Consider the following 26,452-nt stretch of genomic DNA (forward strand, 5'->3'; position numbering starts at 1 on the left):
TGATGCGTTAAACCGCAGATGTTCTTTTTCACTATGACTTTATGAGGTTAGTTTTCAGAGAGTAAAAACTGAAAGCAGTCTGAAAAGTGAGGTTTTAACAAACTGCAATAAAAAAAACACTTTAAGTTCTCTTCGTTTTCTTTATTTTATTAAAAATTGCCCAAAAAATACCGATTAATCTGAACATTATTAGTGATAGGCTTCTTGAATATGCATATGTACAAACGGGGCGTAAGAATGATAAAATCATAAATACTCTTCCAACAAAACTGCAATATTAGAAGCAAGCACTGTTAGAAAATAAAGATTAACATGAGTTGCTTTTATTCCTGATAAGAAGCAGATTTGGGATCTGCCGTCACTCTATACAAAGATAAACAAGCTTACTTTTCACACAAGTCCACATCCGTGTTGTTGCTTTGCCTTTCACCTCCACTTTTTGGTTGCATGTAAAAATCATCTCAGCACCTTAGTCTCTTAGGAACTCAAACAATGTTCCTACGATCAAATCTCTCCTATTAGGAAGATTAAAATGCACCAATTCTAATACAGTATTTTCTCTTTACAGAGAATTGTAAAAAGCACCACACTATTAGGTTTATGAAGGTTTTTAAGCCATAAGAGGAAGTGCTAGGCATGCTTTAACTCTACATTTCTCTGCAAGCACCATACCCCAGAGAGACAGTCTTACACTATGTTTATTTCCCACTAAGTCACCCTTCAAAAAGGCACTACAAGTCATACAAACAGCGCTACACTAATGTTAATGAATAACGTACTAATGCCCAGTTTTAAACATAACATTAGGCCTGACAAGCAGTGGAAATGGTCTTTTTCTATCCTTTTATGCCTTTTATAAGTTTGAGGTCACAATTTTAGATTATTAAATATTTACTTAACATGGAGAACTTGCTAATTGAAGCGTTTGTTGTGCAGCTTTTTTCTTGTTTGACAAAAGTTTTATGCTAAATGAGATAAGCGCCATCTAGGAGGAAATATCACAACCTGGCAACCCAAATCCTGGCTTGTTCTTTCCAGCTTGGCTCGCTGTCTGTGCTTGCCCACTTGCTACTTTTGCATGTAGTATGCATAAAACTGGGACATCGCACTTCACCTTTTCATGTTTTCAACCTTCTTGCTGTACTTGCACCTAGATGGATTAAAATCTACCCTGTAGCCATGCTTGCTTGCAAACAGATTTCTTGCATACCAAGTATGAAAGATTAGGCATTCTGTAAAGCCTTAGTACATTTTCTAGCATTAATAAGACAAGTAGCAACTTATAAAGCCTTTATAATGGGTGACTTACTGATGCTATTCCAACTGTTAAATACTTGTCTCCAGACAGAAAACAGCTGGCACCACACTACAGCTGTGATGTCAGTTTGTCACAGTGCGTGCCAATCCTTTAACATTAGCACCATCTGAATATTTGGGATAAAAATTCTTTTTCATTTATTTTTGACCCCACCTACATTCAAACCCCTCCCTCTTCAAATATGGGGCACTGCAGCCAATCCAGCACTGCCATCTGGGCGACAGAGTGAGTAAATTTACCAGCAGTGCTCTGTTACTAAAGCCTCGGATCCGGATCGGCCTCTCGGCACGTACGTCCTCAGTTTCTGGGCTGAGAGTTGAACTCCTGGCAGATGTTGTGGATGATCTTGGGTACAAATTTGTAGAGGTTGTCAAACTCATCCACGAAGAAGGAGTGCTCCTTGTCGGGGTCTGTGGCGATGTACTCCAGCTCATCCTGGGCTGCCCAGGCGATGCCGATGGAGTAAGCAATCACACCTGGATCATGAGAAGGGAGAGCAGATTACACACACACTGTTTTTCACATCAAACAGACAGTAATTGACACCAAACTGTGGACTGACACACAACAGAGAAAACAACTGTTTGCATCATTGATCCTTAACTTCAGCCTTGTTTTTCAGATTCTGTTACAGATGATGTCTGACCTTGGCGATGGACCGCCAGTGCCGGCGCCCTGACATCATCATAAGAGCGTCCATCCGTGATGACAATCATGATCTTGCGTTTGTTGGGTTTGGATTTGCTGAAAAGCTGCTCTGCCGCGTAGGTGATGGCAGCACCGGTGCTGGTCCCGCCGCTCCAGTAGTTGATGCGCTTGATGGCGTTCAGCAGCTCGGCTTTGTTGTTGTACTGGCCGAAGGCAAACTCCAGCCTCTGCTCGTAGGTGTACTGCACAGCCCCGACCCGCGTGTCCGTGTCTGAGATCTCGAACTCCCGCGTGATGTTGGCCACAAACTGCAGCACCGTGCGGAAGTTGCCGGTCCCCACGCTGCTGGAGCCGTCTATGACGAAGGCGATGTCGTTGGCGTTGAGGCAGGTTTTGCTGCACACCAGGCGGTCTGTGTCGCACACTCTCTTCACCAGGGGTTGCACGGCTTTCCTCAGGGCAAACCAGCTGTTCACGGGAAGCGAGAAGAAGCCGTTCGTCCGGCACACGGCCTGCGGGACAAAACAACGAGCTGTGCTTTAAACTGCTTTGATTTCTATCATAAAGCACATACACACCTCTGAGACGGTACTCTACCTTGTCAACAAAGTTGGCCTCAATAAGGTTCTGCTTCTCATTGTCGTCGGGACCCTCGATGGTGACGAAGAAGATGTTGATGCCGGACTCACGTGCGAGTCGAGACGCCTCTTCCACCTTGTCTGTGGGCCAACCGTCCACTAGTATCACAGCCACGTTTGGAGCTCCTCCTCGGTTTCCATTGGCATCGCTGAAGTAGTGCTTGTTGATGTAATGGAGGGCTTTTCCTGTCAAGACACCAGGGGGCAACGGGGAGATTCTTAATGGTTTTACTGTATATGCATGTCTGAGACAGAAATCTGAGGAGTGTAAAAACACTCATTTAATCACGAAGCGTAAACTCATCCTTTATATAAATAAAAGACTAGAATATAAAGTGACACAAAAGGTACGTTTATACAGAAAATACTGAATGCCATCTAAAAACTTTACACAGTAAAGTACATATATTTTGCTTCTCTATGGGACGCATTGCTCAAACTGTGTATAATCACAAAAATGTGGATACCTATCATTTAGTCTATTACAGTCTCGTCGGTGGTCTTAACAATGGCTCTGCTGGAGACTAGAAAGTTTTACAGCCACTCACACTGTTATATGATTAGAGAGCACTTCTGGGCAAACGCAAACAACACTATTTGTATCGGCATGCAAAATTTAGCAAGTCATAAAGGCACATGTGGCAGTGGATGCATGCTGACGCACCAACCAAAGCAGAAAAACCACAAATGCTCTCTGAAAGCTGCCCCTTAACCGGGCTGCTAAAACTGAGCGCTTTTTGGTCAGAGCAGAGGAAAAACACGGCCTACAGGATCAGGACTGTAATTTTGCTAACACTGTCTCGCAGCAAATTTAGATTTAATTCTATACTTGCATGTGAAAATGTGCCTGGCTAGTAAACCATGCGATAATTGCACCCCTTTCCCTTTCACACTTGTGTTTGTAGGCGTGTGCTGTGTAGGCTGGCAGCTGACGCAGAGGGTCGCTTACCCACATTGGAGAGGCCTCCTTTCTGCACAATCTTATCTATGGCTGCTTTCAGCTCTCTGGAGCTGGAGTGAGTCTTCAGACTGATCTCTGTCACAGGGTCATCTCTTTGAGACAAAACAACCAGCAGTTTCACTATTTTTTGTCATCCAAAGCTAGTACAAGATAACACAAAAAGAACAAAGAGGTTACCCGTATTGGATGATGCCCATCATGGGGCCGGCCACACCCACATTGATGGTCTGAGCCACCTCAGTTAAGAAGTCTTTCTGGATCTTAAAACGCCGCTTCCCAATGCTCCAGCTCCCATCCATCAGAAAGGCCAGGTCCACCTTACAATCTGTCAAAACAGGCATTCACACAAATTTATGTTATTAGATCCAAATATCATGAGGTAGCTACAACTATACACTCAGAACAGCCTTAATTCTTCATGACACAGATTCAACAAAGAGCTAGAAATATTCCTCAGACATTTCGGTCCTTATTGACACGACAGCATCACACAGTTGCTGCACATCCATGATGTGAATCTCCTTCACCAACACATCTCAAAGCTGCTTTATTGGATTGACATATGGCGATTGTGGAGGCCATTTGAGTACAGTGAACTCACTGTCATGTTCATGTTAGAGCTTTGTGACACTGTGTGTTATGTTGTGTGTTAGAGGATGGGTACACTGTGGTCATAAAAGGACAGACATGGTAAGCATTGACTGCTAGTTGGTACTAAGTGGCCCCCCACTATTACACCACCAACAGCCTGATCTTCTGACAAGTAGCAGGATGGATCCATGCTTTCATATCCTGTGTACCAAACTGTAGCTCTGCTATCTAAATGTCAGGAAGAAATTAGCAGTTGTCCCATCTTCTATTATCCAATTTGCAAATTATAGCCTCCGTTTTCCTGCTCTGAGCCTACAGGAGTGGCACCCGGTGTGGTCTTCTGCTGTTGTAGCCCATCTGCTTCAAGGTTTGACTCTTTGTGCATTTAGGTTGCCTTCTTGTCAGCTCAAAGCAGTCTCGCCATTCTTCTGACCTCTGACGTGAACAAGACATTTTCCCCCAGAGAACCTCACTGGATATTTTCTCTCTTTTGCACCATTCTCTGTAAACTTTAGCGATGATTGTGTAGGAAAATCTCAGTAGATCATCTGAAATCCTCAGACCAGCCCATCTGAAGCCAAAATCCATGCAATGTTTAAAATCACTCTCCCCCATTCTGATGTTCAGTCTGAACAGTTCAGCAGGTGGTCTTGACCTTATCTTCATGCCTAGATGCACTGAATTGCTGCTATGTGATTGGCTGATTTAATCATCATTTAATCATTCGTTTTATGAGGAAAGATGTCTCTTTAACATGTGTGTAATACAAACACACAGAGTGCATACAGTGAAAAACACAAACACGACTCTTCTCGCTACAGTTTCATTGATGCAGTATGGGGACAATACCTGGGTTTCCCTGTGACACAGGCTCAGGAGCTCTGCGGAGAGGTTCTTGCTCCCTCACACTGAAGCCTGGAAATCAAGAAACAAATAGAACGATTTAGCTAATAAACAAATACTCTATATTCTTTTATTCCAGGAAAGAAGAAATGTTACAAAAAATAACTGAGTGCAACACCAAACCCGTCCTTTTTAGTCCAATATTATTTATAAGATTCAAGGCAATGCATTCATGCTTTGTAATGGAGCGAGAGCACGTCTGCTTTTGTAGAATAAACCCGGTAGTTTGTTTGGTATAAATTTCCAGCTGCCCATTTTCTGGAGTCGCCAAACGTTGGACAGTATTTGTTGTGGCAAATATCGAGCCAAACAGCAACCGATTTTACCCTCGAACAACCACACCATTTGACTCTGACTCCTTCAATTACAGGCTGAGCAGAAATCCAGATGCTCTTCCGTGGATAGCGTCAGAGTGGTTTGTATTTACAGTGAGAACTCGGCATTTACTGGCAAAGCGACTGTTTTAGGGGAGCGGACAAGCAATCCTACCTAATTCATAAGGTGGCGCTTCTGGATTCCAGGCGTCCACCGGCTCCACTGCACAGATGACATCACACAAGCTCAGCGTTACCGCACTTTTATCGCAGAGCAGCAGGTAACAATTTCACAACACTCAACACAAATCCCATATAGAAAACAGCAGAAGTCAGAAACATCTTTTAACTTGAGCTAATTACATATCTTATGTATTTTTATTATTTAGTTTCAATATACAGCACTTTGTGTCACTTTCTGGTTGTTTTAAAGTGTTTAAAAAAAAAAAATAGATGGATGGATAGATGTCTTCCTGGATGCAAACAGCTGTTTGCAGTCATACTAACCCCTCCTCACCTTTAGTGTTGGCCGTATCCATTATTTTACGATCCGGGTCAGCAGATCGGTGCACTGAAAGTAAAGCCATTATCACTGATGGTGAACCGTGACACATGAGACAAAACCACACCATAGCATTACAGCCTGTCCTTACTGGCTCCATGTTTCATTTGGTTGGATGTGTGGTGCTATTTTTGTGGTACACCCTGGAAATGGCTAAGCCACTCGGTTTTCCAAACCATATCCCTCCGGATTCGGATGCTCGGCTGTGTCTTCAAACAGATGGAACCAGGGCCTGTAATCTTTTTGCACGCCCTTTTGTGTTTTGTCACTGGGCCGTATTGTAAGTATATTTTTAGTGTGAAAGAAAACAAATAAAATGTGTTCGTTCTTCAAAGCATTTCAATGAAAAGTTCCGCATTTTTGTGAAATATGCTGCGCTCTGCATACAAAGCTACTCCTGCACATGTAAAAACAGCTTTTACATGATCCCAACCCGCTCATTTAACAACATCAAACCGGAAGGCTTGTTAGTTCCCAAAAATGAAATAAAAGGAAAACACTTACGGTATTGTCCAAGGTTATAATACCAGCGCTCATATTCTGAGATATCAGGCCTGTAATCCCGAGCTAGAGGAGGATGTTTTGAGACCTGTTAGTATGGACAGAACTTCAGAGGGAGAAGCACACATTTTCATGGTTGTGATTGGTTGGTATGTTCTCCCCAACCGATCCCAGACCAGTGAAAACAATGGCTTTATGCAGAATTATCACCTCACATTATTTCCCTCTCACATGCACAATAAACCTGCCCTGCTCTCTTCTCTTTTGCACTTCAAAGAGTCTCCCATATGGCAGGCAGATGGCATGTAAACATAATGTCCCGAGAGACACATTGCATGTACTTACACATGGAGTCAATTTCAACACATACATGGTCAGCAGATACCAAACTGTATCAGTCACATGAGCATGCTGTGTTGGCACATGCAACACAAATGCATACAATGTGTAGTAGCCTGCAGTAAAAAGGCCAATAAAGACAGAAAGGAAGCCGACTTACCTGTAACCTCAGGTGTGCCGGTCTCACTCCAAGCGTATCCTGAGTCTGGAGCTGCATAACTTACATCTGAATGTACAGCAGAGAAGGTGGAGGCATCAGCAGAAAAAAGGGCTACATACACGCTGCTCAGAATAATTATCTTCTCATTAGCTAATTAGAGTGAACATTTGCAGCATTAATTCTACCCCATGTGGGCATCTGACAGTTAGTTGATCGAGGTCATTCAACTGGAACTCTGATGTGCAAGTTTCATTGAATGCAACTACATTGTATACGTGCAAGTAAGAGAAGCATCAGGTGATGTAACAGCTTTACATAAGCTTAGACTGCATTTAAAAGAGCACAGAACACTGCCGGATGACAGCGTGCACCATGGGGAGCAACAGCAATCTGTTCCTGCACCAACAGGTGCTCCTGCTAATGAAACAAATTGCGTCTGCATGTAAAATGGTCTCAATAAATCAATAAAGGTGTGGTAATAGGGGTTCTGCACTGAGTTGTTGGTCATGACATTATTGCATAAAGCCTTTTCATTCATGCTTAATGTCAATGTTTCTGTAAGTCTCTGATCTCTGGGCTTTATCAGGTTTTATCTTTATATCGTACACTGTTTTTACTCATGATGAAATATTGCAGGTGGACCATCCCATATAATGTCAGGTGACATTTATGGCACTGGAAAAATTTCCTCTATGGAGTAAATGTCCATATTATTATCATTATTATTATCATAACATATTTTAAAGTCCTGATCTCCTATAAAACAACCAGTGAGTAGATCTGTCAGATAAATGAAGCAGAGTAAAAAGTACATTTCCCTTTGTCAAAGTAAAAAGTGTCATAAAATGTAAATACTCAAAGTAAAAGTGTCTTGGAATTAAGTAATGTTACTCTGCAACACATTTAATTGGTTTTTAAGTCTGAACAGAATTGTTCATAGGTCCATACAACATACAAGTAAATATGCTGTTCCCTGCATTCAGTGTACTCATTAAGGTTAAAACTGTAGTAGTTTTTAAGGAAAAAAACAACTTGCATACTTGAAAAACAATGGATGGCTAAACACATCTTTATGCGTGATATGTAACACATGTTTTAGAAGTCAAAAGGGTAACTTTACAGGTATGAGCCTATCCACATCAAATAATTAGTAAGATTACTTGTAATAAAACTATGGATGATTTGATTTTCATTATTCTAACACTATGATACATCATGTATTTGGCAAAGTGAACCACCCGAAATAAAACAGCTTTCATGTTTTTGCAGTTTTTCTATAAATCATCACCTCTAAAATTGTTTTAACTTAATATGATAATTTCAAAAATTCATTATATGTAAAGGTTTTCATAGTAGCCAGTGGATTCATGTGCGTCACAGGTTTTTCAGGTTTTATTACATTTTTTTTAAAAAGAGATCTTTAAAGGATTGAGTTGCTTGATCAGTGTTTAGTCAGTTTAGAAAATATTTATGATTTCCACATGGAGCCTGATCTATCTGTTTGCCTTTGTGCTTGGTACCTGCTGGTCGTCGAGCTCCAGGGAACCAATCGGGATGAGGAAAAGAGGGGAGTGGCCAATCCCTTCTGGGTAAAGCTGTACGGGAGGGTGAGAAGATTAGAAAGCTGCATTCAGGACAAGCATCGGGGAGGTGCATACTTGTGACCTCCACAAACCACTTTATTTGTGGAGGTTGCACAAGATGTTTAGCCTTGAGTCAGACAGTAAACATGAAGGAGCCACTCAGACACAGACTGAGTGACCAAAGCCTGCTTTAGGAAAGTTTAGCAATTTTTCTTTCTTCCTTAAGGGAAAAGAGAAAAAGGAAGATAAAAAATGATTGGATCTTCTGCAGGTTTCTACTTACAGAGCAGCTAACAACACTGATCAGATTAACTAGCCTCATAAGGTTAATTGAAATAGGCTTTATTGCCAGAAGCCCTTACAGAGGAGCAAAACCATAACAGTGCATTGCATCTGTTTATAGTGACTGAGCCATGACAACACACTTCAGCTAACCCCTCTCTGTGGTGGATGGGCAGCTTACACAAACACACAGACTGGGCTTTGAGGTTCCCATCCAGTGGCAGCCAGTAAGCAGGGCCTTTGTTGACCAGGACGGGCTGGGAGAGCCCAGCATGCCGTCCAGTGAAGCGTGGGAGTATTATTCTAAAGTTGGTGTCAAACTAGGGTCAGTGTAGATAGTAGGACGCAGAGATTAGGCTAATCTGGTGCTGGTCAAAGGCCCAGTGCTATACAGCAGACAGCAGTGTTATTTTTTTCTAATGAAGCAGGTGCTTTATAAGGATTGAGTTTAACTCTCTAGATCATAGCCACCTCAGCGATCACCGCGGGCAGACGGTCACCACGGGCCCGGGGGTCACTCATTCTCACTTTGGGTATTGTATGGTATGCCTGAAGCATTACTAACATGCCTGCATGAGACTTGTTGGAAGAGGCCCATTGGACAGAATGGATCTTTGTGGGTGTGAAAGCCGACACATACAAGGCTCAGCTGGATCAAACCTTTTTCACTTGTGTGACCGATAAATTCAAACATCTGTTTGAAGCAGCAGGGTGGCAAAGCGACTGCGGAGAAAATCCTTCAGCTCATAAATCATAGTCTGAAATGTCAAAGTCAGCAAGCATCTACCTTTCAAGTGTGTCCTTGAGAAAGATGGTGAATCCCTGCTGGCTCCAGGGGGTCTGCTGTGAGGCCGATCCTCACCTCTGACCTCTTCCAGCTCAAAGAATTTCCCCACAGGGATTCAATAAATTTAAAAATTGCCAAACTTAACACCCTTTTTCTGCACTGATCAACATCTCAGTGGGTTTAGGTTTGACCTCAGATCATCAAACCTTATGATCAGACATCATTTAAACTGGATTTTAGGAAAATGTGTATAATTTTAGGGATCCATGGTTTTGCATTCCTCGGAAGAAAAACAGAAGCACATTCCTCAGTGAGCCAAACCTCGCCTGGTTTGAACGGCGAAGAATTTTCTATTCTTGACAAGCTACTCAGAGGACCCAGGTCCTGCAGCACTGCGGACTGGCTCAGACGTCTCTCTGCGAGCAGCACAAGGCCACTTGGTGCTACTGCTTTCATCTCTCCCTTCCTTTCTCAAAGTATTTACAAGGGAGGGGAAGACCCCGACCAGATGGGATCTGTCATACATTGTTATTACTGTACTGACAGAGCACATTTCTCATCCTGGTCTTAGTTCAAACTGAAAGTTATTCTGGACTTTGTGAAAATGTGGTATAAATATGGCATGACAGTGATATTATATCATCTCTCACCTTTAAGGTATATAAACTTCATTCTTTACTGCTGGGTACGGTGAAAGTTGAGCATCTTTGATTTCCACACCTCTTTTATAGAACGCAGGCTCATGCATTGAACCATAGCGTCCCACAGACGGTAAACATTAGTGCTGCTTTATAAAACATTTCAAACAGGGTTTTACTGCCATAGTTCTTCCCCTGTTTGATCTGACCTGTCTATGTCCTACGTCAGTCTCCCTGCATGAGCACTTTGCGGACTACCACTCTGGATCTGGAGATACTTACCAGGGTTGGACTGGCTCATGGTTGGAGTTCGCTCAGGCTGGGCAGGCTGAACCCTGTTAAAACCTATTTGTAGCAATAAGAAACAGGCAGATGGAACGAGAGAGAGAGGAAAAGGAAGGGGGGAAAGGGGAAAGAAGAGCGCTTAAGTTCTGGGGCTTCATCTACAAATACAGCCCAGCTGCTTTGCTTTGAGTGAAGCTGAAGTTTGCCCACAGCATGATATCAAAAACAATAAGATAGATGCTGGGTGTAACTATTCCTCGTTTGCCTCTTTTCATGTTGGAAAATGAAAATATGAGTAAGAGGATGTGCCTGAGGGCAGAGAACAGCAGTTATTGTGAAAGGAATGTTAGCTGAGATGCTTGATAGAACGGATTAGTGGTGACCCTGGGGTGAAGATCACAGGAGCTTATGAGTGTCAACACCGGGGTCAAACTTACACCATTATGCTTCTCCTGGATTCTTTTTCCAACAAAGACATCAGTAACCCCTGTTTCTCTTGACCCCAGCCCCACCAGCTCCATCAAGCCTACCTGTTTGTAGCTCTGTACATGTGTCTATGTGGGTGCTAATGACAAGGCTGACCTGGGCCAACTGGTGAGGATGGCTGCCTCCTGACGGCCTGCCCTGGCTCTTGTTTGTGTATACCTGAGACCACAATGAAGAAGGAAACATATAACAAGAAAGCATGAATATAATAAAATGACACCACATATGTATGTTATTCATGATATGATGGGTTTGTTACGCACCCCCTCAGGGCATGTATCATCTTCGGAGTTACCAGGTTTTGGTTTGGTTTTATTAGTTTATCTTACTAATATTAGTTTAGAAAAGAGGCCTGAATCTTATGGCCCACTCTGTGGTTGGTTCATGGTCCTCCTGCCCTGTTGTTTGTTTTTCCCTTTTCCGAGTAGTCCATCTTTGCAAGGGGGCGGGGGGCACGGCGCTAACGAACCGCGCTAATGGGTTGACGCCGTGCATTTGCCGTGTTAATGCAATAATCCAACAAAACATTTGCTGCCCTGCATCAGTGTTGTGGCATCTTATTTGGCAGGCTCCTCTGAGCCATCGATTTACAGATTGTAACATATTTGTGGGCTCATTCAGGAGAGCCAAAGGATTTTGCCAATAAACACAAGGTGAAGTGAATATGAAGTGAGTAAACACATTAGACAAGAGTCCTTTAAATGTCATAAATAGTTTCCAACACAATATACAGTACTTTGAATATAGTAGCAGTTCAAATAGTTCATTACTTGAAAGACAGGACAGCAGAATCCGGTCTGGATGTTGTTAGAAAATTATTGAAAACATATATGCACATGCTGGGCACAGATGCCATGCATGGTTTAGATAAACTAGTACAAACAGGAAAAAACATGGTCAAGGAAGACAGAGGAAATGTGGATGTAGGTAGAATAAGAAAGAAGACATCAAAATTAAAAGTTTGTTTACCTGCACTGGCACGTTGTGGAAATCTATGTGAATAGGAACCTCCTCTGAATACTTTGAAGAAATGCCATGGTTTAGTTACATTTGAATTGCTTCCTTGAAAGACTTTCCAGGAGCTGCACACTGAGTGAGAGTGTTCACATACCTTGGCTGGGACTCTTTCTTTGACCACTCTGTGACTGTCCTAACACAATATGACACAATGTGGGCAAATTTAGACATAAATCTATGCTTACATGTAAGTTAGAAGATTAGTGAACTTTTTATTATTTTGAATTGACTATAACCCAGTAGCAACAGTCATAACTATCCTGTTTTAAGTTTTATACTTAAAACAAGTTAGCTGATCTGAGCTTCACTACACAAGTTTTCCACTGACAGTGATAAACTTGGTTTGAATGCATGACCACTGACAGCTTCAAGAGAGAATATTTATTCCTGCGTACCTTAAAGCAGCTTTAAGCAACACCACCAGAAACCCTCACACCACAAAGAAAAATATTGTCAGTCCCTCTTTGCTTCCTTTTACTTACTTGAATTTGAAGCTGCCGCATGGGCAAGGTATGGGTGAATGCTGCCTGGATGGAAGAAAGACAAATGGAGTGCCGATATGGAGTGAAGAGAGATAATGTTACAGAAAATGAAAGGGAGAGAAATAGCTGGGAGGTTGTCTGGCACATAGCCCATGTAATTTGCACACATACCTTATGATACTGTAGCATTGTCTACTCGCTATCGCTGTATTTCTATCCAAAACGGGGCAGATGACTCAGTGATTACTGTCTGATAATCTTTTCATTTAATGAGAGTGATGAAAGGTCTACTGATCATATATGCTGTTAGTAACTGAACAGCATCATATTAACATCATCGCAGCGCAGATATAATTTGTCTTAATTGCAGCTGTCGCTTGCAATTACCATCTGCAATCATTCAACTTTATTAGTCAGCTGCACACTAATGAATGCTTGTTCTGGCATTTGTAGTTGCTGCTAATGTTATTAATTAGATGTCAACTTAGCGGCACACCGACTGCAAACGATTTCACTTTTGGTACAGAAGTCATTTAAGTGTTTGCTTCATTCACCTGCTTCCCTCACTTTATGTACAACGGGTCGAGCCTTGGTAGTAGGGGGTGGAGGTGTAGTGGTGGAAGCAGTGGTGGGAGTCGGTGTGGTGATAGTGGTCGTGGTTGGTTCAGGAGTTGTTGTGGTGGGTTCAGGTGCTGTTGTTGTTGGAGGAACTGTTATGGTCTCCTTTTGATCTGAAAGAAAACGGACAAAGGCAGTGGTGTACGATGAAGATGGATAGAGAGGAAGAAGGTCTACAGTAACTACTGTGTTGTAATGCATTCTTAGCATTCTTCACCAGCCTGCAGCACTCTAACTCCTCATTCAGTCTGAGCAAAGCTCATCATGCCAAAGTCAAGCGCCGGGATGTCTATCTACTAACCTTTTGTCCCCAGAAAGCATTGATCTGGTGCCAACAGATGCTTTGATACCAGGGTTAACACTGAGCAAGACTTGGTTGGAAAGCAAAAGTTCTACATGCTTTATTTTAATATCATTTTGGTAGTTAAATAGTATTTAAATGTGAACACTTAACAATTACCAGATAGTTTACGCTATGCACCACTATGAGATAACAATAAAGATGAAAATATCTATCTTTAGAAATTTAGTACCTTCACTGCTTGTTTGAGAATCTTTTAAGTTCTCATTTTAAATTGTTCTGACCAGCCATCTATTGCACATGGTGATACACTATATTGCCAGATGTATTAACTCACCCATCCAAATCATTGAACTCAGGCATTTCATCACCTGAATGGCTACAGGTATATAAAATCTTGGTGTGGGGGTTGTTTTTCAGGAGTTGGAGTCGACCCCCTTAGTTCCAGTGACAGGAACTCTTAGTAAAACTTGACTGGCCTGCACAGAGTCCTGAAAACCTTTGAGATGAATTAGAGCGAAGACTGTGAGCCAAACCTTCTCCTCACCATCAGTGTCTAACCTTAAAGATGAGCTTCTGGAAGAATGTTCAAAAACTCCCATAAACACACTCTTAAACCTTATGGAAAGCCTTCCCAGAAAGTTTGAAGCTGTTATAGCTGCAAAGGGTAGACTGACATCACACTAAACCCTATGAATTAAGAATGGGGTGTCACTCAAGTTCATATGGGTGTGAAGGCAGACAAGTGAACACTTTTGGTAATATAGTGTATGAACCTTCGAAGTTTACCCACAAAACATTTAAGTTTCCTTAATAAAATTATCAGAAAAAATGCATGGTACCAATCCTTTTTTTCTGGTACTCTATATCTGAAACTCTCTCGGCTCATGCACTGAGAAACTGAATGCATGAATTCACATAAAAACATGCTATGAGGGTAAAAATAACCTCCTCTCACTTGTTTTCACATAGGTCGGTCTTGAAGGGACGTAATCCAGAGTAGATGGGTAGATGACTCCCTTCTTAGGCTTGCCCACTGAAACACAACAAAGTCGGCATTTAGCTGGAGAGTGACTTCTAAAGAACAGTATTTAACCTTGTTGACTTTATACCTGAGACAACGAATGATTCCCTCCACTTAGGCAGAGACAGAGAGCGCACCCCGTTGGAGTTGCTGCCTTTGTAGACATTCTGTCCAGCCATCTTCCTCACTATCACCTTTCCTCCTGAGTTGGTGATTACGCCGCTGTGGAAACCAATTTTTTACTGTTAAATGATAGTTTTGATTTCACCCGTTCACTTTTTTAGAGTCATCAGTCCAATGCTAACCTGTGGATGGCTGCATTGCAGATGCTGGAGATGGAGGCAAACACTCCTGTCCCATAGACTTGCTGTTTGGTTTCCCTACAGCGTGGGGGACATTTTACTATGAACTCTGGGAGACTGACCTTTCCTGCTCTGACATCACACTCTATTGCTGGAATCACTGTGAATGAAAGAAGAAAACGAAGACAGTATCACATCCATGGCATCATAATGTTTTTAGATTTCATTTCCAGGTGGTTTTGCTTGCATTTTTTTTTTTTGATTAATCAAGAATAAAATGGTCTCTTGAAAGTATTTGTTGATTACACTTCAACATGTAATTCGGACCGTTAACATATATTGTTTAGTGACCCCTAACTGAAGCAGGACAGTGAGGCTTGTTCAGCAACGATGCCTACCTTGCTTTGGTTTCTTATTCTTTGGTCCGTTAGGCTTGGCCCAGCATTGGTACGACAGGAGGAGCGCTGAGGGTGAGGCAGAGGGAGTTTCATGTAACAGCAGACAAATGATCATAATCATCAGTATGTTTACTGTACACACAAGACCTCAATGACAGAGGAGACTGCTGTTTGATGGTGTTAATGTGCAGAAAGCCTGACTCTGATGGAGATATTATGGTAGTCAACCTTGATGTATTTGAAAACAGTATAGCCTGCAGACACACATATGGGTTGCTCACCAAGGCAGATGGCAGTGAGTGATGCTCTGATCATGATGGACAGCTGTGTTGCAGCACGTTAGCCAGACGTTCTTGTATAACCTTTACAAGGGCAGAAGGAGTAGAAGGAAGTCAAAATTATCCCCTGAAACTTTACGCTTACCTGCTGAAGGCAACTTTGGACCTTTCACTCAACACGCCTGAGAATGACAAATGTTGTGTCTGCTAAGAATAAAGCACAGAAAATGCATGCTACTGAGATACACCCTCTCAAACATTTTTGATAAACATCAGGCCGATTATGGAGTGGCGCTACACAAACAGCTGAATATCTCATCTACTGCCTGTAAAGTCAAGGTGGCCAAATGAACATTGCTCTGTCTCAGTCAGCTCAGACACTTTACATTAGTTAAAGTCAGTATTTCTTTCTAGTTTCTTCAGTTGCAAAAGTCTCAAGATTTACAGCAACATCTGCGCACAGTCAAAAAAAAACTGCATGTAAAAGTCTGTGGAGGCAGACTCTATTAGAGAGCGCACACGGACATAATTTAATGCGATAGGTATGGTGGGATATGTTCAGTCAGATGGCTTTGTTTGACAGCTGCAACCACATCAAGCTGGATCTTTGTCTGGAACACCGTCTGTTTACAGTAAGTAGAAAATTTCTTTCAATGTCTGTCATTCTGTCCAAAGTAAAGACATAAGTTGAAGCCTGCGCTAACAAGATCAGATGAGGACCGCCAAGCAAGGTGATATTCTGCACTTTGCGTGTCAGCTGTAAAGTAAAGATTGCACTGGTGGTAACTACAACAACAAGGTCTAAAATAAAATGGACCACCACTGAGATTCTTTAGGATGCACAACATTCTAGTTCATGCAGTGTACAAGAGCTTTGGGACAGCCCTACTTACTGAAGTCTCCTTCTTAACAAAGGAGTAATGTATCTCCAACATGGGTGGTGTCATGTCTGACCTCTGAAAGCAGGGTCAAAACCATGTTCGTCAAAGTGAAGTGCTGCATATTTGCAGAACTTTACTATTACATGAGAACATGTGTTTAAAAATACACCTGACTCTGGTTGATGATTGCTACTACCTCATTTCACGCACTGAGGTATCACTGACAACATGTCAAACTGTGGCTACACTGAGCACACAGGTTCACAGAGCATTTCTGAAAAGACCCTTTTGCAGTGGTGTCATTTTTCACATGAAATAGTGTGAAAACACATGTGTTAGCCATGACATTTAATAATGAGCCTCTGTACCTGAATATAACAGAACCTTCATTAATGTCATTAGAAACGCCTGTGTGTACCTATTCCACATGAAAGATGGCTTCTGTGAGAAAGAAGACTTTGCCCTCGGCGGTATTCCTGTGAGTAGAGGTCTAAAACCGGGAACTAAACTCTGGCTTTCTTCCTTTTCGTGATAATGGGCTTGTTTGATTGAAGGTTTTTTTATAACCGCATTTTAATTATTGCTACAAGATCAGTTAGATACATGGGAAAGTTATCTGCTATTTTGTTGGAGGTTAGACATGAAAATTGATGTTGCTAATGTTTCTAAGTAAAAATATGAAGCCTGAACTAGCTACTGGTTAACGTAGCATAGCTTAGCATACGTGTGTGTGTTGACTCAGAACCACAGAACTTAATCAGGCTGGTTATTTAACTATCCTAAAGTGATAGCAAAGTTTCAGAGTCTTTAAAACTTTATTTTCTTATTTTCACTAGACTTAAGTTGGGTTTTTTTTAGCTAGCTAAGTCCATCTCTTTCTAGTGGTTATGCTAAGCTAACTGGTTGCTGACTCAAGCCTTATATTTACCAGCAAAAAACCACCCTATAGGCAGTTTTTGCCAGGCCTGGGGTGGTTTTTCAAATTCTTCATTCCTTCTTTAGTATAACTTGAAAAATATTCTGCCACAGATACAAATTTTGGTGATGTGTAGGTTATGTACGTTTAATGTGCCATGTGAAACAAACACAAACAGAGAACACAATTTTACACTCATAGGGGGATGAATACAAAAATCAAAAGTATTGGGATTTCTACAAAATGTTTTTTTTGACAACATAAAAATGTTAATGATTGCTGTATGTGTGATAATGTTTGTGCAAAGCTTTGTTGAGGCTGGACCACCTGTTAAGGAGTAAATAGGACACACATACAGACATATATGCCCATATATGCTTTGATCATAACAGTAAGATAATTATACGGGCACAGAAGGCTTTCTGTCATATGACGTGCATTTTCACCTTCATATCAAAAAAGACAAAGTGTGAATATAAGGCTTTTCCCCTTTTTCCAGAGACAAAAAACAGCAAGAATAAGAAATAGCTTATACCCAAAATAAGCAGAATATGATATGTTTGATCATCTAATTATGCAGAAAACTGCTGTTGCTAGATTATATGAATAAACAGGCAACCTGCCCTTACCCATTTCCCTTCAAGCTTCATTCCAAATTATTGTTGGATGTTGACTCTGCTGCAGTAAAGTGATATCAATGTTTTAATCTCAGTCTTAAAAAAAAAAGAAAACATTTTCCCAGAATGCTAAAACATTTCTTACAGACTCAAGAGTGAATTATCAACTGCTTCAGCACCATCCTGTGCTGCATTTCCATCACATGTTTAAAGAAAGATGTGCTTGTCAGGCAAACTTAGGTATGCTGTGTAAATATCCTTGTAACAGTCTTGGAGTACTAAGATACCACAAGCCATTCTCTTCCATAGCTCTCTATTAACTCTCTACAAAGGTTGCAGCACAAAACAGTGTAGCTTGCTGAATAAAAACTAAGATCACCAGATCTTTCCTTAGTGCATTCATGAGCACTGACATGGTTTTTCCACAGTGCTGTGCTTTGACAGGTAGGCAGATCACTGATGCACAGTCAGGACCACAATTTGTCCTCCCGGGTGAAGAAAAATGAAGCTTGAAACAAGCTGGGACAGATATGTGCATCTACAATGCAGGAGTCAGACCTGCAGTAAGAGGAGAGGTGAGTCAGTCCACTTTCATAATTGAAGCGAACTACTGATCAAACAGATCAGGTGTAAGGCAGCAATCTCCCAATTTTACAAATTTAGAGCAACAAATTAAAAAAAACAATCAAACAAAGCAAAAACGTAATTTAGTGTCTATGCTTCACTGAGAGAAAGGATGACATCATAGTGGAAAAAAATGAATGACAAACAAAAATGACGATAATTTTGAATTTAATTTGTGTTCTTAGTGTGAGCATCTAAATGCCTCCGTTTCATGGCAATGAAATGGTGGGCAAATGATATCCTTTGACAAACACTTAGGGGAGTTTCCTGTACAGTAGATAATGAATCCTGAGAGACTTGCAGAGACACAGTCTTGCATGTTGACATGCACACGCACACACACCCAAACACACTCTTTCTACTAAAGAAGCTAAAATAAACAAAGATTTGGGATAACTTATCACATGCTCAAAGCTTTGGAGAATGCTTATTTAAGGACTTTCAGACATTTAGCATAGAGACAAATCACAAACAGATTGTCCTACATACTGCTGAAGTGCCCTATAGTTTGCATTCACCTAAACTTTAGATAAAACATGTGTAATTTAAATAGCTTAGCGTTGCCTCTGAGGTCGCATCAGCTATATTCTCGGCCATCATTGAGATCTCCAGCATCTAATTTCAGCTGGGTGGGGATACAAATCAAACAAACCATTGACATGGTAACAACTATGCAAAAAGCTACAGAAAAACCAAAGTGATTTTCACAGCCACTACAAAGGCTCTGTGCATGAGCCTTAGTCACTTTGTAGAAAGCAAAGCAGCTCAGACAGCTCACATAGTTTAAGGCATTAAAGTCCATTTCAACTAACACTGTCACTACAATGTGGATTACCTGCACTGAACAGCCTTCACCACGATTACACAATGCCGAGCTGTTTTGCACGAAACCAGCTAATCTGCCGTTGCTAGTGAAATTAAAAAAATTTCAGCTGCTGTGAAAACTTTCATAATGCATAAACCGGAAAAAAAAAAAATCACATCTTGCAGGATGTAATAAACAGTGGCTGTCTGTGGGTACTTTAAAGACCAGCACATAATAGGTTTTGGAAGCATAGATACAGACCACAAACACCTATGACTGGTGCACCTGAGTCTTCAGGGTGCTTTTTTTGAACCAAATGCACACAGTTGTTGGGTTTTTTCCCCCCTCTAATGCAGCTTCTGCCAAGTAAAAGGTACTTCTGCGTTTCAGCAGTGCCACATTTCTAGGCTGGGGTGACCTGTGCAAATGCAACAAGGGTACACACTAAAGGAGATTGAGGCTTATTTAAATATCACGACCAGCTGAGAAGTTGCTTTCACCAAGTTCCTAGGTGATTGCATGCCCAGAGCAAGAAAGTATTTACACGCACACCCGGTGCCAGGCAGTGTTAAATCCCACCCTTCACAGGTGTCAGAATTGTACTGTAAGCATGCTGGATGTGCCAAGTTTTGTAGTAACAAGCCAACTAAGGAACCATAAGAGAGAGATGAAAATCAGACACCAAGGAAAGCCAACATGTCTCTACAAGGTCATTTCTGTAGCCTTTTGGGCTGTGCTGCTGCTGCTGACTATTTGTTTATCCAGCACAGCACAGGCTGAATTACTTTAATTCTTGGCACTGGCTTCAGTGCAAGCCAGAGCCTGTTTATGTTCTGCTGCTGGACATACTGTATAGAGACCACCTGTCCTTAATCAGTATATTTCAAACCAAACAGAACAGAAAGACATAACACACAAGATAATGTACACGAAATTATTTCAATAGCTGAAAAATTCTTGCAGCTGCAATAATTTAAAGCACTGGCAGAATGATTCCTTTCAGGATAAAAGCTTGGGTAACTTAGATCCTTGTGTTTTATTTTATTTAAAAAGAAAAAATAAAGAACTTAAAAAAATAATTTAAGCAGCAATAGGTTTATTCAAGCAACTTGTTAAAGCAACTTTCTCATGAAATGACATGAAAATCAAAAATCAAATCAAATCAAAAAAGATGCGACGTTGATTTAAAATCCCCGACAGAAAAAATTAGGACTAAAACGCGTTGGAAGCCAATTACGCGCGTCGTTTAAATAGTTCCTATGTGGAGCTGCTTGTTAGCTCTGTGTTCAAAATTCCCATCCTCGCTGAGTAATGATGTGTGCTTACCTGATTAGGTATAATAATCCTCCGAGGTTTAAAGGGTGATTCCCAGCGCAGGTTTCCCGAATCCTTACTCTTTCATTGAAAAGCAGTTTGACGCGTGTGCGAGCGCTCTTCCACCTGGAGTTTCTCTCCTGCCTGAGCGCAGCGCTCATTAAAAGTGGAGAACGGGACGGGGGCGAAGTTTCTCCTATTTGCCCGTCCCACTTCAGGCTTGTAGCTCTTCACCCAAGCAGAAGAAGACCAGTAACCCGGGGCCATCGAGACAGCGCGCAGACAAGTGTTTTCTTTCTGTCTCTCTCTGAATCCAATGACGCACTGCCTTAATATGCCCACTGAGGGAAAAACAAACTATGATTCTGACTGTATGTTCTACAACTCATTCATCCCGATTACCTGTCTGACAAATGAACCACATAAGAGGAGTGTGTCATCTCTCACCAGAGCAATCACTCCTCCACAAATAAACCGATCAACACCTGTTTGGGAAACACTTCAAAGTTACATCCACTGTCACTTTTGGGGTTTGCGGCTTTTGACATGCAGTTGTGGTGTACCCTACAGCTCATGTGCAAACACACACACACACTGACTGCAGACTACACAGACTTTTACTACAAGCACAGTAGGTATGGGTGGCTCTAATGAGCCCGAGGCCATTTAGCTCTTAATGTCTGCTGTAAATGTCCTTCATGTCATTACGGTGCAGAAACAAAAAGTTGTCCTAATTCAGGCACTCCTGATTTCAGTTTACAACAAAACAAAACACTCATCTTTTGATTAAGCTGATCTTTTAAGTTTTCCTTCTTCTCTGTCATGCATGTACTGTTACAGCAGTGGATACTCATATTATATTCAGTATTATTTAAAAAATTCAAGCATTTTCAGACAGTTTTTTCTACATTTAGCTCCTACAGTCCTCTGGCTGTGAGGACAGCAGCCTAATCCATCCGCTGTTCAAGCCTTTTGTTTGCCAGGGGCAGCAAATCAGAAGAAAGCTGGTTTAAGAGGAGAGTGGCTTTAAAGAGAGATGCACTAAATCAGCTTAGACAGTGGGTGATTCAGGGGCTGTAGCGAGGCTGAGGATGAGATAATAAAGCATGCAAAGCTACTCTAGAAGAGAATTTGGAGTTGGAAATGAGAATGAATTGGCCCCTTTAATAAAACCATTTCCTTGTGAGTGATGCGTAAACACACTGAGAAATAAAACGTTGTTTCTCAACAGAGTGTAGACTGCAGGATATAAGGTAGATCTGAGAGTATGAATGCCCTCAGGGGACACAGGGGAAATAGTAGGATACTGTGCCATCACATTGCTTCAGTTGAGTTAAGGACACTTCAGTGTTTCCAGATGTTGTTGTGCATCTCTTGTCTCGCTATTTTACTGACTGCAGATTTCATGAGCTGGGCATCTTTTAAGAAAAACACATGCATTGTTCCAGTTTGGTTTGAGTGATTGTTGAAACACTCCTAACAGGACCTGGAAATAAATACTCTTTGCAGCAGGGATGAAACTTAAAATAATTTATTAACACTGGTTGCACATACAGTTTATTAAGATGGATAAGACCATAACATACAAAAAATAAATAAATAAATACTCCCAGTCTCCCCATGGAATTCAAGTATTGGTTGAGGTGAAATGGAAACAGTCTTCAGAGCCTGTCACACCAGTACTCTGATGTTTCAGTGTAAGAGGGCACGTCGATGTGGAAGACCTGTGTGTCAGACGGAGGAGTCTGTGGAGGGCTGTTGACCCCCGAGTCGCTGTCGTGCTCAGATTGGCTCAGCTCTGCAGCTGCACTTTTCACTTCCAGCTTCTGGCCAGGAAGTGATTCAGGCGGGGGCGGGGCCTCGGCTTTGGGCGTGATGTTTTGCAAGTGCACCACCTCGCTGTGCTCTTGTGCGCACGGCAGAAGTACCAAAATGTCCTTGCGGAATTTGGAGCTCATGCTGAAGTAGATGAGCGGGTTGTAAAAACTGGCAGACTTGGCAAAGAGGCGGGTGATGATACTGGTTGTGCTTGGCACGTGGAAGCCCCAGGCTGACCACATAGACACCACTGCATATGGCGACCAGGCCAGGATGAAAGCAGTGCAGATTACAATGGAAATCTAGAAAGAGACATAAGGAAACAATTGTCAGCACTTGAGTAACGTGAGAGGAGGTTTATGACCGAGCGGGCACTTTTAAGTAGACCTTTTAAGAGTCCCTTTTTACATTTCTAATCAAGCCTTTCAATAAACCCTCCACAATTAGACTCGACTTTTCCTTTTGTCCTACCCTTGTGACATCCCGCTCCATCTTCCTTTGGCGGGTGGTTAGGTAACCATCAGCTGACATTGCATTAGTGGTTTTCACTGTGTTGATAATGGAGATGTAGGAGAAGAGCATGATCATCACCGGGATGAAAAAGCAGAAGATCAGGATGGATATGATGTAGGACTTGTAAATAGTGGAGTAATTGGCTTTGGACCAGTCCACTTCACAAGTTCCATAACCTCGATCTAAGAAACACGAGATACAAGATCAGATCGCGGCTCTGTTGTCATGTTGCATGAAGCACTGTTAAGTCCGATGCATAAAACAGACCTGTGTAGCTGCCCCAGCCCAGGAGTGGAGCAACAGACCAAAAAATCCCTCCAGTCCAAATGCAGATTAGTGACACAGCAATCGTGTTGATGCTGATACAATGAGCTGCGAGAAGACAGAGCAAGGACAAGTAACATGAGTACAGCCTGCTATTCTCACACCGTGGAACTGATTGTTTGCAGTTTAAAAACAGTTTAAAGGTTATGATTTTGGCAACAGAAAAAGTTAGATGCAGAATTCTTGACTTGCTATGAATGTTTGTTGAACAATGAAGTCTTTTCTTTATTAACAGCCTTTGCAGACATCCATGACTGAAAAGGGCCTCTGTTGATAAAGTGTTCAAGGGAAGAAAATAATAGTTTGTTCTATTTCCAGGCAATGAGCAAACGTCTAATTTAAATATCCCATATTATATGTGCAGAGCAGTTTTCAAGGATTTCAGTGATTTTAATACTCAGTTGTATTTTGCGGATTATCTGCACGGGCTTACCTGCACATTTCACTCTCCTAACTCATTTGCACACAAAAACACATGCAGCGTTTTTTTAGATTTAGATTTAGTATCAGAGCGAAGGTTTTAGCAAACGCAGCTGGTGCCGCACCACATTTACCACTAATGTCCATAGTTTAACGGCAAATGTAAAAACACTCAGGTTAACATGAGCAGCCACAAACAATAAAATCCTTTATCCCTCGCCGACAGCAGAAGCAGTCGCTCAGCTAAATTTCCAGCATAATTAAGGCATTTTTTAACATCAGTTGCAACCCCCAAAATAGCAAATCTCACTTCAAAATAAGTTAATAATGTCTTTGAGAAATAAAAATGAAACTGCGGGAGACGAGTGGTTGTTATTTCCACAGCTGAAGCCTGTAATGAGCTTTCATTAGCACTAAAAAACACCACACTCTCCTGTCAGATAAGAAACTGCTGCTGGAATGCGAGGAAGGCCAAAAGGCTGGGATAAAGCTGTAAACCTTTGTTTGGATGGCATCCCTTTATGTATCTGGTGATGCTGATCACCGTCAAGGTGTTGATGCTCGCGAGGCCGAAGAGCAGCGTGAAGAAGCCGTCCACCTGGATGGAGAGAGAGAGAAAGATGGACTGGTAGTTCCTGATGTCACGTCTTCAAAATATCTGTGAGTGGTCAGTGATGCCTCGGGGCAGAGAGCCAGTGCCTGTCTAATGTCAGACCTTCGTCTGCCGAGTTTGCTTTAGATTTTATCAGATAGAGATGCTACAGATAAAGAGCTCTTCCTCCCTTTTGGTCAATATGTTCCAGACACAGAGCTTTTCCTCTGATGTAAGCTGTACAGGTTCAATAAGGGGAAATGAAAATGGAAACTTTTTACTGCATCTGCTAATTTGTAGATATTAACTTATATCACAGGAAAATTTGATTTGACCCTAAAATATGGCAACACATGGAGCTTTGTTGCAGTCAGCCCATTGTTTGGGGATCTTTTAATCACAGCGCTTCTTAAAGGACTTAAAGGGCTACTGTGTTTCAGTCTGGCTCCAACTGTGTAACACCCAGCTCCATGCTGTGCCATTTCCAGGTGATGGGGATCAGTTGAGGTCTCTTACTGATTACTTTCTTGATCTTCCTTAAATGTAATCCTATTACTTCCAAGCATCACGTTTTTTCACCCTCATTTGGCAGAAAACTATCTTACTAACATTGGCATGGTTTTTATTAAGTGTTAATCTTATGTGTAATTTTAATTATTATAAAATTTCAGGACCAGGTGCAATAAAAATAGTGGTTTAGTGCAGTTTAGTGCAACTAATCTGTCTTTTATTTGGCTCTCAAGAAGGTGACTTTCATAGACCTTTTACACTGCTGCATCATTTCTTCCTCTGAACTTTCCTTCTGTAATGTCACGTGATCCTGTGAGGCTCTTTCATATCTAATAACGTCCTGTCCCACCGAGTGTGAAACACAGGGATGAGGCCCAGCTTGCAGCTCGCTCATGTCCCATCACGCTTCATGCAGTATGTGCTTCTCACATGCCTGTCTCCTTCACCTTTCTATTCTTTTTCTCCCCTATTTCTGTCACTTTTTACCTGATTCCCTTATTTACGTCTGAGGCTCCCTGCCTTAGCCCACTTCCCTTGGGGGAAGGTGAAATAAGAGAGGTGGGGGTACTTCCCTTCCCAATATTTCTCTTTCACCGGAGATTGGATGACTGAGAGATGAGATCATCTCTGTGGCTGTAGGGAACCCTAAGAGCAGCAGAGCTTGATTTACAGTACCGCTTTCACTTAGATTTTTTAAGGTTTACATTCTCCAGACTAAAATATATTCTGGTTACACCGGATTGTTTTTGTATGACTCCTCAGAGACTTCACTCGCTGCAGCACGGAAATCACAATTTCTACCACGGCTAGCTTCAAGCAAGAAAAATATCCTGGATGAATTCCAAGCTAAAGTATGACAAATATTTCTTTTCAAGCTGAGGCTGTAGGAAGAGAAAAACACAGAAATGAATGGTTAAATATAAGATGCTGCAATATAAGAGCGTGTAGATACAAAATTCAACAAATATCCACCAAAGCAGCTCTTAACCGTTCACTGTTTGGTTGTTGACAGGTGCCCTACTGCTGGAAGAAAGGCCTCCACAATGGTAATCTTATCACGATTTAACCTCCAGCCCACATGTCTACTAGAATAATCCCTCGCACATACACACACCCACACGCATATACACCTTACTGTTACACTTCCACAGATTCTTTTAATGTACTTTATTAACTGAGGGCTGGCCAAAGACAGCAGATGCACATGGATGATTTTTTGGTGACTCTGCACAGTCATAGCTTTCCGGACAAACACTCCTGCGATAAGACTTGTTGTTTCAAATGTCAGTATTTTGAAGTCTTGTTGTAGTTTGGCTTTTACCTGGCAGGTCCAGATCCAGGTGATCAAATACCCGTCGTCCTTGAAGATATTGAATATTTCTAGGATTCCCCGGGAGTAGCCGAATACTGAAATGCTTGCATCAGAGATAGCGAGGTTTAAGGTGAGCAAATCGGTTGATTGAAGTGTGGCCCGCTGCCTGTACAGGACAAACATTACTAAACTGTTTCCAAACCAGGACAGCCATCCTGCAGGGAGGGAAGCACACAGAATATTCAGGGGATACCTAATTAACCACTTAGCATAGGATACTAAATCTTATGGTAGCATATGACATTGTATGGTGTTTTATTTTATTATACCTTATCATATTGTATCATATATAGTAGTATAGTACTACTAAATAATATGTTACATACAGTA

At 41.6% G+C, this 26,452-nt stretch overlaps 2 protein-coding genes across 15 annotated transcripts in view; both read right to left on the reverse strand.

Annotated features, from left to right (window-relative positions):
• Positions 1-126: 126 nt before the first annotated feature.
• Positions 127-20,830, reverse strand: vit (vitrin). 3 transcript variants are annotated; one of them, XM_031737587.2, is made up of 23 exons: positions 20,586-20,828; positions 15,420-15,500; positions 15,139-15,204; positions 14,744-14,900; positions 14,527-14,660; positions 14,373-14,450; positions 13,050-13,226; positions 12,496-12,540; positions 12,108-12,146; positions 11,966-12,016; positions 11,093-11,155; positions 10,508-10,570; positions 8,456-8,530; positions 6,936-7,001; positions 6,440-6,502; positions 5,891-5,944; positions 5,549-5,596; positions 5,006-5,071; positions 3,743-3,890; positions 3,554-3,657; positions 2,564-2,790; positions 1,965-2,478; positions 127-1,794 (listed from the first exon to the last, which is right to left on the reverse strand). In XM_031737587.2, the coding sequence occupies exons 2-23, from the start codon at positions 15,451-15,453 to the stop codon at positions 1,616-1,618; spliced, it is 2,451 nt and encodes an 816-aa protein (XP_031593447.1). In that variant the 5' UTR covers positions 15,454-15,500; positions 20,586-20,828; the 3' UTR covers positions 127-1,615. The 3 variants fall into 3 exon arrangements, with proteins under 3 accessions (XP_031593447.1, XP_039477529.1, XP_031593448.1); XM_039621595.1 differs by lacking the exon at positions 6,440-6,502 and having other exon boundaries at positions 1,616-1,794; positions 20,586-20,830; XM_031737588.2 differs by lacking the exons at positions 11,966-12,016; positions 12,108-12,146; positions 12,496-12,540 and having other exon boundaries at positions 1,616-1,794.
• Positions 20,831-22,088: 1,258 nt separating this feature from the next.
• The window catches only part of LOC116318536 (visual pigment-like receptor peropsin), a 41,859-nt gene continuing 37,495 nt past the window's right edge, over positions 22,089-26,452 (reverse strand). For all 12 annotated transcript variants that reach the window (XM_039621597.1, XM_039621596.1, XM_039621599.1 and 9 more), the window contains 5 exons: positions 26,072-26,277; positions 24,147-24,246; positions 23,172-23,276; positions 22,863-23,086; positions 22,089-22,693 (listed from right to left, as the gene is read on the reverse strand). In XM_039621597.1, the coding sequence (XP_039477531.1) occupies positions 22,235-22,693; positions 22,863-23,086; positions 23,172-23,276; positions 24,147-24,246; positions 26,072-26,277 (1,094 nt within the window). In that variant the 3' untranslated portion in view covers positions 22,089-22,234. The remainder of the gene's footprint in view (positions 22,694-22,862; positions 23,087-23,171; positions 23,277-24,146; positions 24,247-26,071; positions 26,278-26,452) is intronic.

The sequence above is a fragment of the Oreochromis aureus genome, linkage group 13 (assembly GCF_013358895.1).
Source record: "Oreochromis aureus strain Israel breed Guangdong linkage group 13, ZZ_aureus, whole genome shotgun sequence".
In the NCBI taxonomy this organism is placed as follows: domain Eukaryota; kingdom Metazoa; phylum Chordata; class Actinopteri; order Cichliformes; family Cichlidae; genus Oreochromis; species Oreochromis aureus.